Source organism: Ranitomeya imitator, chromosome 1 (assembly GCF_032444005.1).
Source record: "Ranitomeya imitator isolate aRanImi1 chromosome 1, aRanImi1.pri, whole genome shotgun sequence".
NCBI lineage: Eukaryota > Metazoa > Chordata > Amphibia > Anura > Dendrobatidae > Ranitomeya > Ranitomeya imitator.
Window position 1 is genome coordinate 1,144,153,328 of NC_091282.1, and position 13,372 is coordinate 1,144,166,699.

At 41.0% G+C, this 13,372-nt stretch overlaps 1 protein-coding gene across 1 annotated transcript in view; it reads right to left on the reverse strand.

Moving 5' to 3' along the window:
• Positions 1-1,451: 1,451 nt before the first annotated feature.
• N4BP2 (NEDD4 binding protein 2) overlaps positions 1,452-13,372 on the reverse strand; it is a 123,248-nt gene continuing 111,327 nt past the window's right edge. The window contains exons 14-17 of the mRNA XM_069744571.1: positions 9,494-9,676; positions 9,226-9,394; positions 5,957-6,080; positions 1,452-4,565 (exon numbers count right to left, since the gene is read on the reverse strand). Coding sequence (XP_069600672.1) covers positions 4,520-4,565; positions 5,957-6,080; positions 9,226-9,394; positions 9,494-9,676 — 522 coding nt within the window. The 3' untranslated portion in view covers positions 1,452-4,519. The remainder of the gene's footprint in view (positions 4,566-5,956; positions 6,081-9,225; positions 9,395-9,493; positions 9,677-13,372) is intronic.

Below are 13,372 nucleotides of genomic sequence, written 5' to 3' on the forward strand. Positions count from 1 at the left end.
TTTCCACTTACCTTACCTCCTTATATCCCACATCTATGGGCCTGTACTAAGTTGCTCCATGCATTGCACTGTCTGCAGTATTTACGTATTTTTCAGACTATAAGACGCACTTTTTCCCCAAAAAAATTGTGAGGAAAATGGGGGGTGCGTTTTATAGTTCGAATGCAGGCTTACCGGCAGTGGTGTTGCGGCGGCAGAGGTACGGGGATGATGAGGCGCGGTGAGCGGTATGGCGTGAGCAGCGTCCCTTCCACAGGTGAGGTGACGCCGCTGCCCGGTATCCAAGGAGAGCAGCAGGGCTGGGTGAATCACGGCTTTCTTGGTGGAGGCGGCCATCTTCCTGAGGCCGCGCGTGCGCAGATTGAGTTCTCTGCTTCCCAGAAAATGGCCGCAGGAGGCCGCGCGTGTGCAGATTGAGATCGCGGCGTCAATTTCCTGAAACAGAGTTCGCAGATTGAGATCTCGGCTTCAGGAAAATGGCCATCGCGATCCCCATCTGCGCACGCGCGGCCTCCCGCAGCCATTTTCCTGAAGCCCTGGGAAGCAGAGCACTCAATGTGCGCACGCGCGGTCTCAGGAAGATGTCTGCCGCCACCGAGAAACCGATGATTAACACAGCTCTGCTGCTCACTTTGGATACCAGGCCACGGCGTCACCTCACCTGAGGAGGTGACCGCACGTCTGCCGCCGCCACAGCACTGCCGCAACCCCCCTATGGACACCAGGCTGTGGCATCGCCCACCTAAGCAGGAAGGGACCCTGCTCAGGTGCACACCGTACCGCCCACCGCGTCTCAGCATCGCCGCACCTCTGCCGACACCATGCCTCCTGTGACCCTGCTCTGCCACCACCAGCCCTCAGGTAAGATACCGTACCTTAAATTCGGACATTAAGACGGACCCCCATCTTATAAAAAATCTTTTTTTCTGCAATTTTCAACCCAAATTTGGGGTGCGCCCTACCGAAAAATACGGTAAGTCACATCCTGATAAATCCTCCTGCTAAGTGCGGGAGCATGCGCAGGATGTCAGAGGCCCAGAGCAGCGCAATGACATCACAGCGCTGGGACTCAGAAGTGCCGCGCATACGCAGTTGCTCCAGGCAACGCATCATCCTGACTTTGTGTAGACCACATGCTTTAAGGAGAAAGGAGAGCAGTAGAGCAGGCAGATTGTGTTTTCCTGCTCTACTGCAGGACTTTACTATATCTGCAGGCTCCACACGCCGAGATAGTTAACGATAATGTAGACCCCAGGAGGACCCCTGTGTGTGTGACTCTGGACCACCGCACCCCTCTGCCCTTCCCGGGTAGCTAGGCTATTGCCATTTGGGGTTTTGTATTGTTTGACTGCAAAAATATTTTTTAAGACACCTGTCACTGCACTCAATGCCTTTGCTACACTTTATTTCATAGAGTAATAGGTTATAAAACACAAATGAACATGCAAGAATCATTCGTTAAAAATCGATTTTATTTGTATTATTTTAAAAAATATCCATAAAACTGTTTACACTTCCAAAACAAGAAAAACCATACATGCCATAAAAGATGGTTTTAATAAACTATAAAAATAGAATATAGACATTATTACCTCTTTGCAGTGGTCCACAACATATGCCAGACACAATATTTGGTAATAGTTTTCTTTTGCGCATGGAACCAACTGGCAGCATAATGCTCCCTTGTAAAAAATATTATAAGAATTCAAAATATGTACATTCCACATAAAAAAATCCAGTATGTACACATCACAATATATAATACTCTATACATTTGTTCACATCCAAGAAAGAAAACAAAAACAGAAATAGAAGCTCAACTCCAATAAGCTCTGCATTTCTGGCATTAATAAGGCTCTGGGCACATGGAAAAACTATCAGAAGCCTAATAGAACCTATTAAAAGGGGTTTCCAATATCAGAAAAAAAAAAGTAGGTCTTTGAAAGACAAAGCCTTTGACACCTTTATACCTTCTATATGTTGTTGCATTCTGGAGAAACCAGCATTTTAATGTGCAAGTGCTTCTCACAAAATTAGAATATCATCAAAAAGTTAATTTATTTCAGTTTATTTACAGTCAATGACTTTTGGGTTTTCATCGGCTGTAAGCCATAATCATCAACATTAACAGAAATAAACACGTGAAATAGATCATTCTGTAATGACTATATAATATACGAGTTTTACATTTTGTATTGAAGAATTAAAATAAATTACCTTTTTGATGATATTCTAATTTGTGAGAAGCACCTGTACATTAAAATGCCTTTTATTCTCATCTAGGAAAACCCCATAAAGGTTAATGAGGTCAGTGTCTGCCTCTAGCAGATTGAAACAGGTCATGACTATTATGAGCAGAAGCCATGATGCCAGTGTGCTCAGAGCCCAAGACTCTTTTAAGCATTAAACATCAGAGCATTTTTATTTTTTTGCTCCATCCTCTTTTCAGATTATAAATTAGTATTAAAAACCTGAGCAGATAATTTGGTTCTTCATTCAATCCGTCATATAAAAATCTATCTACATAGTTTCTGTGATAAAAAAAAAAAATACATTAATGCTGCTTGTAGCCTAAGAATTACATAGGCTGTGTTAAAGAGAAGAAAGTCAAGTACAGGACATTATTAATGTACGGCATATAATACAAAATAATTTAAAGAATTATTTGAAAAGGGGAAATAATGATGAAAAAAAAATATTAAAACATAAACCTTCTAGCCAAATCCAGGTGAACCTTCACATGAAATAAAAAACATTTTTTTCTGCAAGTTAACAAGTATTAAACTTCAAACGTAATAGTTTTTGGTGTTCAACTTAACTTCCAAATAAAAACAAAAAGTGTTAAAAAATAAAATAAAAAGTGACGACTTCTAAAAATAAAAGATTGTGATATTAAAAATTGTGATAAAGAAAAAACAAAAATGAGCGGAGTGTTAAGATAAAGAAGTAGATAATAGACCACTGTGATGGATGCGTCCCTATAAACATATGGCGAGTGTGAAAACAGACACCCAGAAGCTAAAAATGGGCCCAGGCCTATTTCTACTCACAGCTGAGAGTTTGCTACAGCTGTATCCAGTCTAAAGTAGTCCTGTCACATATAGAATTTTTTTTTTTATTTGGAGTAAACGCCACAGCTCTGTTGAATATGGTATTTTTTTTATTTTTGCACCTCTCCGTTCCCAAGATACATCCCCTTTTCCATATCTGTAAGGGCTCATGCAGACGTAAATGTATCTCTGACAGATATGCACACACTGGCCGGCGGCTCTCCCCACCTGAGTGGGACCACTTCATGCAGTTCTATGAGGCTGTCAGGACCAGGTAGGGAGAGCAGTGGCAAGTCCGACCATTATTGTCCGATTTGCAGGGAACGAGCGTCTGTATGAACCCTAAATCTACTGGTTAGCCAGGTGGGTGTGATCCTCAACACTTCTCTATATGAGTCTTCTTAAGGACCACACCCAGTTGGATAAAAGACTAGTCCACACTGCTGACATTTATCTACACACAGACACTGTAAGCAAGGTTTAGGACAGGCATTTGTGCTGTGGATGTATTCATGGCTGAAATTAATCTTTAGAAAACTGCCTAATTTGACAAATGATTCAGACAAATTTTCAGCATCTGAGCGTAAAACCAGCATGATTCCATTCTCCATAAAGATTTCCTAACCCTGGCAAGGAGATGAAGAGCAGCACTTTACACAGAAAGTGACCCTGCTGCAATCTCTGTATCGGTCACCAGAAAACAGCCAACTTGTGCTACGCTGCTAACTGCATAGATGTCAGCAGTAATTCATGGGATTGTCCTGGACTGAACAACTGACAATCGATGGCAGGATAGATCAGCAAATCTGCAGCGTGTCACTTCTTACTGCATTCTTGCAGTGTTTGTCACTTAATAAAAAGCAAAAAAATGCATAAATAATGCATGCAAAGACAAGGCAGGAATGCACGCATTTTTGGTGCAGAAAATGTCTGCTGAAAATACTTAATTTATGTGCTCCATGTCTAGTGGATATGAATACTAAATGCTATATTTGCTTCTACAGCTCGCCCCATAGACAGAGCTGTAAACGTGGCTCCAAAAGTGGTAAATTATTTGGCTCAGCACCACCATACTCTAATATCACAGGTACCCAAAATCCAAAGAACAGTAAGAGCGGTCTGTACTAATAATATTGACACTGATTACTCGGTTCAAATATGGAAACTTAAAAGATCACAATAAAATGTCTATTGAGCAAATTAAAGGCCCGCCAATAAAGCACCAGTATTTTGTCATAAAACAGTCAGTGGCCAGAGGGGCACACGGCGGACACTCCACACATGGTGAAACCCCCTATAAAATAAGCAAACACTTCTATGTTGTCACACAGCACCGACAGGTTAAAAAAATATATATAAATAAACACATCATTATTTTCTTGGTTGTATGGTGCTGGCGTGCTACTCAGAATAAGGAGTACTATTCACTTCCAACAGCCATCAGCCTAGATTACAGTATAGTCGCAGATTCACTTCAATTTTACACGGAGAACTCCGGGGGTCTTTTCTTGAAATCTAAATGAAAAGAAATACAAGGTTCATTATATTCCTGTACCAAAATTTTGTGCAACTCACAGCTCTGGATGCAAGAGAATGCATATAATGAGGGAAAAAGAATTGTATTTATAGAATCAAATTTTAAGACTGAGTTACGTTCAGTAGGAGACGTACATGACTCAAACACACAAAGGCATCTGAGGGTCATTGAGGTGTTAACAGGTTAACATGGAAAACAAGAGCTCCAACTTCTGACGGAATACATTCAAGAGGCTGTGTACTAGGGCAAGGATGTAAGAGAGAAATGGCCCCTGCTGTCCTGCATTAGCCAGAGACCAGTGCCCAATGCCAGAGGCTTCTGGCCAATACAAAAACTCACATAATGGCTGCCCCATAATCACGGACAGAAAAGAAAAAAGAATTGAAAGAAGAACACATCAAAAAAAATAAAAAAAAAAATAAAAAAAAAAATAATGCTGACATTTTTTTTTCTAACTGTAGATCAGGTTTTAATTATCAAAAAGTAAAGTAAGTGGCATGTTCCCTTTAATGCTTCATTTGTCCTGTATCATGAAATCAAAATAAAATGAACCCAAAAACTAATTTAGGCAGTACTGGCACATTCACAAACTGCTCCTATATTGTGTTTTGCGGCAAATATACTAATTTGATTAGGTATTCTTTTATAGTGAAGATAAAAATAAAACAAAGTTTAGAGACATCTGAAAGTAACATTACCCCCCTCCAAAGAGCATATATGGGCATGCAGGTCTATTAAAGCTAAATCCATCGACACCTTTATATCTTGTGTCTGCTGCTGCATTCCAGAGAAATTGGCATTTTAATTAAAAATGCAAATGAGATATTAAGTGCTATGAGTGCAACAGAGAACTTCCAAAGCCTCTGCCATCCAATGTTGTTTCTTTGCCCAACACTAAAGTTTATAGCTTGATTCATAGATGTCTGATTTCCTTGCTTGGTGCTTAACATCACACAGACAGTGAGCTATCAATCATGCTAAACAGCCCGATGCTGGGTGGGAGAAAAACCCTGGAATGCAGAGGCTTGGGAAGTACTCGGTCATGCCCAGGGCACTCTCTCATTTGCATATGAATGTAAACATTGATTTTTCAGGAATGCAGCAACAGTTAAAAGATCTAGAAAGAATTGATGGATTTAGTTTTTACGGATCTGCATTCAGATGTGTGTCTTGTGTTGATCTTACTGACAGATTCCCTTTAAATCATCAATAGGGTAGGTGGCACTCCCTTAGGAAATAGAGTAGATTGTAAAGGTGCAATTCCTTTGGAACAAACCACTGAGCTACTGTAAGAATGTAGCAGACAAGATGAAGGGTGGGAAATCACAACCAATCCTGAACTGTTGCATTTGTATGGTGATAGGATTACCTGTAGTCATGATTAGTGAGGAAATCTATAACAGCAGGTTTAATGCGAGGAACACCTCCTTGGCTATGGTTTCCCTTTCCCGTGACCACAAGGAGATATGACTTGCCTCCGTTCTGTTTGAATGCTGATAAATGTAAAAATAATTGTTATTATGCAAATAAAAAAAACAAACATTTTTGACTTGTGTTTTGTTTCAGAAGCAAGTTGAAGACTTCCTAGCTGTATTACCATCACTACTAAAATCTGCAAAGACTGAATACTTCAGATAATCCTGTAAAGCTCATAATATCATGCATACCATTATGTTCCTGAGCTAAGCATGCATGGGTCTTAAATTGGTAGAGGGGTATAAGCCACTGTCAGACGTATTGCCTCAGTTTATCCCTCTAAAGCCGGTGTCACACTACCGTAGAATGTTAATCTATGGGGCAGCTCACAACAGCGTTATGTTCTCAGGTGAATTTGGCGTGTGTGTAAGGAGAGAAGAGAAAGGAAGTAGGCTCCCACGCAATTTTCTTAACCAGCAGAGTGAAAGCCAACGGCTGGGGGCCGATGTTTATAGCCTGGGAAGGGAATAATACTCAAAGAGCTTCCCGGGTTATTGATATCAGCTCACAACTGTATACTTAGCCTTTACTGGCTATTAAAATGGGGGACTCTATAAAAAAAAAAATAAAAAAAAAAAATAAAAAATGACGTAGGGTTCCCCTATAATTAATAACCAGCAAAGGCTATGCAGACAACTGCGGGCTGATATTAATAGCCTATGAAGGAGCCATGGACACTGGCCCACTCCCAAGCTGAAAACCTCAGCCGCCCTGAAAAGGCGATTCTCTAAGATGCGCCAATTTTGGAACTTAGCCTCGCTCTTTCCGCTTGCCCTGTAGAGGTGGCAAGTGGGTTGATGGTTGGGGGGTTGATGTCACCTTTGTATTGTCATCAAGCCCAGAGGTTAGTAACGGAGAGGCGTCAATAAGATGGCCACATTACTAACACCATAGTCACATTGTATGAAAACACACACCCAGAATAAAGTCCTTCAATTGAAAGAATGAGAGGCTCCTTTAATAAATCTTAATTAAACCATACTTATGACCTAGCCCATTCCACTGACGCCACTGACATCTGCAAAAGAGTAAAAAAACAAACAACCAACAATATTACTCACCTTTCCGCAGAGATGATGATAATCCATTTGTCCCATGACAGATCTAGCTCTGCTACATCTAGATGGCAGGCTGCATGGTTACAGCTTGTCATCCAGCAGAGACACTGAGCAGAGTGTGCTCAGTGTCTCCCTGGGAACTTCCTATTCCCTGTCAGATGTCACCGTGAGCATGTGAAAGTTCTCCTGCTCACAGTGCTGTCAGATAAGTAATGGGAGTTCACAACCAATGAACTCATTTCATCTATGTGACTTCAGCACGAGCATTGCATTTGGACAGCAATAGCACTACATTTGGATATAAATCAAATGTGAAAAATCGGATTGTACTCGCATTATACTCGTGTGACTCTCGGAAGGGAGACTTGGACTGACTTTTCATACGTTTAGTGTAACTCCAGCCTAAGAGTAATGAACTGGCATGCTCAAATATAACATGGTTGATCCTTCTGCTGACATTTCTCTTTGGTTGACAGTAGACACCAGCATATTAATTACAAATAGTTGACTGATACTGATGCGATAATTGTGTTCGACACACTTAGTCTGCAATAATTGATATAAGTACCGGTCAAAAGTTTGAACACATTTGTTCATTCATTGGGTTTTTCTTGTTCTAACTGGAAGTAAAGAGAAACTTCGGGCCATCATTAAAGGAAAAGCCTTTGGTCCATCAAGTACAACTCCACCAGCTATACATTCTCTATTTCTAGATTACCTATAACCCAAATGCCACTTTTTGTGAGTAAATTATCCAGCCCTTTTTTAAAAGCTGCTGTAGTGTCTGGCATTCCTACCTCTTGTGGTCGGGGATCCCACAGTCTGACTGCTCTAACTGTAAAGAACCCTTTCCTCCACCACGAGTTTCCCCTCATCATGTCAGTTAATCCAGAAATTGCTAGACCCTAGAAGGTATCCTCAAGTGCAGCCATGAAAACTATCAATTGCTATGATGAAACTGATGCTTATCTCTGCTGCAGAGGATAAGTTCATCAATCGTTACATGCCATAGAAATCGCAAACTGACACCACCACAAATAAGAGCCATCATAAATAATGTACAGATTCCAAGTGGCAGTCACATAAACTGCCCAGAGGAGACTACGAGAAGAGGGCCTTTATGGTCGAATTACTGGAAAGAAGCCCTTACTGAAGACCACAAACAAGAAGAGACTTACCTGGGCCAAGCAACACAAGGACTGGACATTAGAAAAATGGATGAGTCAAAATTTGATATTTGCATTGTGACAGAAAATGCGAGCTGATGGATTCTACATGTATGGTGCCCATCGTGAAGCATGGAGAAGCGAGATGGTGTCAGGGGGGTTTTCAATGATGACTTATTTTAATTTCAAGGCACACTTACCGAGCATGGCTGCCACAGTATTCTCCACTGAAATCCCATCCCATTTGGTTGGTACTTAGTGGGACCATCATTTATGTTGCAACAAAACAATGACCCAAAACACTCCTCCAGACTAGGGAAGGACTATTTGACCAAGGGGAGGAGGGATGGAGCGCTGCATTAGCTGACATAGCCGCCACAATCATCAGACCACCACCCAGTTGAGATGGTTTGGAATGAGTTGTACTACAGAGTGAAGGCAAAGCACCCAACAAGCGCTCAGGAGTTCTGCATCTCTGGAAGCCATTCCTGGTGATATCTGATGAAGCTGCTTGAAAGAATGTCAAAGCCGTGTAAAGATTTCAGAGTAAAAGGTGAGTACTTTGAGAAATCTAAAGCTTGACACACATTCTGATTTGTTTCACACATTTCTTTAATCCTTGTTTCCAAATCTGTTTCTTCATGGTTTTCCTGCCGTCAGTCTGAATCTACAATATGGCACATCCCAATAAGAACAATGAAAACCAATGCATGAACAGGTTATTCCAAACTTTTAATCAGCACTGTACATTTGTCTATGTGTCTGTTGTCCTGTGCCCTACCCTTCTATGCCAGAAGGCCTCACAAGAGTCAAAAGCTACTAGCCTTTGATCACAAAAGTTTAGAAAACAAAAGTCCACTTTAATACACACAGTTTTAAGATGACTGTAGTTTCTACTTCTGAATCTAACAATGAAATGAAAATGTTAATATAGATACCATCTGCTTTGTCCAGTAGTACTTTGCGCAAGTGTTTCATTGCTTCATCCACATGGAGGCCATGTAAATCTAATATATTCTCGGGCAATAGATACTCATTAGACCTCTCGAAGATCTGTACAGCTGCTCTCAGATTCTCCTCTTTCATCTTCTGCCCATAGAGATACCCCTATAGTAAAGCAATGGCCATAAAATCCCATCCATCAGTCGTACATTATACAATGTATAAAGTAATTGTAATTCATGCTCCAAATTTGCCAGAACCAACCTGCTGAGCATAGTAGGCTGCTACTTGCTTCATGCCCCGGTTATGAGCTTCTGCCGCTTTCCTGTAGCTCTCCTGCTGCTTCTGATGATAGAGGAAAGCCTCTGCTCTGAAGTCATCATAATTTGGGAACTTCAGGTCCTGGAAATATCGCTCTCTCAGGATTTCATCATCTGGCTTCAATTTCTTTGTACATCATAAAATAAAAACACATTTGGTTAGTGCACATGGTCTGATCACAGATGAACACAAAAATGATGAGAAAATGCAGTTTCTTCACTGGGCTCCAAAATTAAAAGAGTAAAAGATCAGTAAATATTGGGATATGTAATGACACTGCAGAAAACTGGAAAAGCTTTGTCCACCTGTGCAATTAATGAACCTAAAAAAAAAAAAAAAAAAAGCAGTTGTGCAAATAATTCCCCTAGTCAACCCCCCCCCCTTCTCGCTGAGGTCAATATTCATTTTTGCACTTTTGTTTTTTTCTTCATCTTCTTCCAACAGCCATAACTTTTTTTTTTACTTTTCTTACAATGTCCATTGTTCGATAAAAAAAAAAAATAAAAAAAATTAAAAGAGCACCATGATTTTTAAGTCAGTACGATACAGCTATATTTAACTTAAATAATCGTTTTTATTTAAATTATTTTTAAAAAATTTAAAAAATGCAGTAACATTTGGCATCTGCGTTTTTGACACTCCATTAATACGCAGCATCAAAACCGCAGCAATTCGTGATCATGGGCACATACCCTAAAGGTACCTTCACACTCAGCGACGCTGCAGCGTTACCGACAACGATGTCGATCGCTGCAGCTTCGCTGTTTGGTCGCTGGAGAGCTGTCACACAGACCGCTCTCCAGCGACCAACGATCCCGAGGTCCTCGGGTAACCAGGGTAAACATCGGGTTACTAAGCGCAGGGCCGCGCTTAGTAACCCGATGTTTACCCTGGTTACCAGCGTAAAAGTAAAAAAAACAAACACTACATACTTACCTACCACTGTCTGTCCCCGGCGCTCTGCTTCTCTGCACTCCTCCTGTACTGGCTGTGAGCACAGCGGCCGGAAAGCAGAGCGGTGACGTCACCGCTCTGCTTTCCGGCTGACCGACGCTCACAGCCAGTGCAGGAGGAGTGCAGAGAAGCTGAGCGCCGAGGACAGACAGCGGTAGGTAAGTATGTAGTGTTTGTTTTTCTTACTTTTACGCTGGTAACCAGGGTAAACATCGGGTTACTAAGCGCGGCCCTGCGCTTAGTAACCCGATGTTTACCTGGTTACCAGTGAAGACATCGCTAGATCGGTGTCACACACGCCGATCCAGCGATGTCAGCGGGAGATCCAGCGACGAAATAAAGTTCTGGACTTTCCTCAGCGACCAACGACATCACAGCAGGGGCCTGATCGTTGGTCGCTGTCACACAGAACGATTTCCTTAACGATATCGTTGCTACGTCACAAAAAGCAACGATATCGTTAACGATATCGTTATGTGTGAAGGTACCTTAAGTGGTTAGAGCAACAATGCAGTCATATGTGTCTTCATGGTCACAGAGTACAAACAAACCCTGGTCACAAGGGTAAGCAGAACTTTTAATGTTGTGTTTTGCAAGCCAGCATTTTTTCCAGAACCTCTTCAAGATCAGGAACATGAGACATTTTGGCTGTGTGGCTTCTTTTTTATTATTTTTCTTACTTTTTTGAAAAATGTTTTTTTTTTTGCTTTTTTTAAATAAACATTTTTTTTCTAAAGAAAAAGCTCTAAAACAAATAAAATATTTATTATTAATGGGAATCTGACAGCCGATTCATGTTGCATGGACCCCGAACAGCAGGAATCAGATATGGCTGCGTTATTGCAGTTCTATAGGTTTTGCTCCTTAATGTTGCGGTAAATCAGAGATAACCTACTTTGAAAAGCGTCCGGGGACTGGGCTTATTGGATGACTAGTCCAAGAGGCAGATGTTTGGTGGATTCACTGTGCCCCAACTCTGCTAGACTAACGTTTATCCCTTTGTATGTGTATAGGGAGAGACCTGTCAGTCTTCGGTCGGCTTTTGAAAGCAGATTTTCTCTGAAATGCGGCAATGTAAGTGTAAAACATAAAGAGCTGCAATAACGCAGCCTGTGTCGGACTCCTGCTGCCCAATATCCAGGCAGAATGGATCAGCTTTCAGGTTCACTTTAAGGATATTTTTTAAATGAAATAAGTCAATTCACATTCACTTAAGATTCGTCAGTAATTAATGGGGATAAGGAAATGCAAGACTGGGTTTTTTCCACATTCAAGAAATGTCAAACCGCTTTTTTTTGCTGTATATGACCCAAATAAAAGTCAAGATTGCCTTGTGAAACAGTTCTTGAACACCACAAAAATCATTGCACAATGATGCATGACATGAAATAAAAAGAAATACCAAACACAAACCTATAAATACTCCAAAATGTAAGGCCCCCCATACACAGACTAATTTTGGACGAACGCACCGATAGCAACAGGTTTGGCCAACAGTCTATTGTATATGGGGTCATACCCTGTTTCGAACTTGCATTCGCATTGTACTCCCTGACATAAGCTGATGGCCGAGGTCTCAGCTGGCGGCTTTCACACAGAGCATTCGGCTGAGATAGCAGACACCCATCTAATGTCTATGGCCGGTATCGGGCGTTCTAGGGCTCAGAGCAGCTCTTTAGCATAGGCCATGAATATCCAATCAGCTGAATCTAAAGGGGGCATCACATTAGCAGATGATACGTCCTCCTCATGGTTTCCTGGGCACATCACAGTACATGCGATGTCTACTAGACTCGCCAATAGGAAGCTACATTTCCATGCACTACATATATGGCAGAGTGCCTACATAAACAATAAGAAGACCGCATTCCTGGCGGAAACACTGTGGCCCCTTTATTCAAATGATTGGGGGGAGTTTGCAGGTGTCAAATCACAACTAAGTATTGATTGATGTCAAGGCGAGTTTCATGCGTCTGACATTCGCGATCCAAGTAAGGGGCTGTAGGGTTTGGGTCAGAAGACCTACGGTCAGTCTGGACGGTGTAAAAAAAAAACCAAAAAACTAAAAGAGCCTGGAAATAACAGATCTACTTAAAACCATTTGTTGTGTTGCAAAGAGACTGGAACGGTTTATGGAGAGAAACAATAAATCATTCAGTAGTAATTATTATAAGGCTAAAACTTATAAGGGGAGACATGTAACCTAAAAGTAAGCACAAAGCAAACTAAAAAGCTCCTGAGTTTGTGTATACTGGTGTTAACTAAATATTAAGAGGATTTTCCAATGTATGACACTATATAGGCACAGGCTGCTATATTAATCAGGATATTTGCTTCTTTCTCCACTAATCAGACAAATCATTTGCATCCTGAACTCACCGACCATCCCTTCTGGGGGGAAAAAAAAATCAGCTTAACCCCTTCACACTGCAGCCCCTTTTTTGTTTTTGCGTTTCTGTTTTTTTGCTCCCCTTCTTCCCAGAGCCGTAACTTTTTTATTTTTCGATCAATATGGCCATATGAGGGCTTGTTTTTTGTGGGACGCGTTGACCTTTTGAACGACACCATTGGTTTTACCATATTGTGTACTCAAAAACGGGGAAAAAAAATTCCAAGTAAGGTGAAATTGCATGAAAAAAGTGCAATTCCACGACTATTTTTTGGATTTTACTGTGTTCACCAAATACTAAAACTGACCTGTCATTATAATTCTCCAGGTCATTACGAGTTTGTAGATACCAAACATGTATAGGTTATTTTTTATTTACATGGTGAAAAAAAAATCAAAGTTTGTAAAAAAAAAAAAAAAATTTGTGACCTGTAGCGTCTCCATTTTTCGGGATCTGGGACTGGGTGAGGGCTTATTTT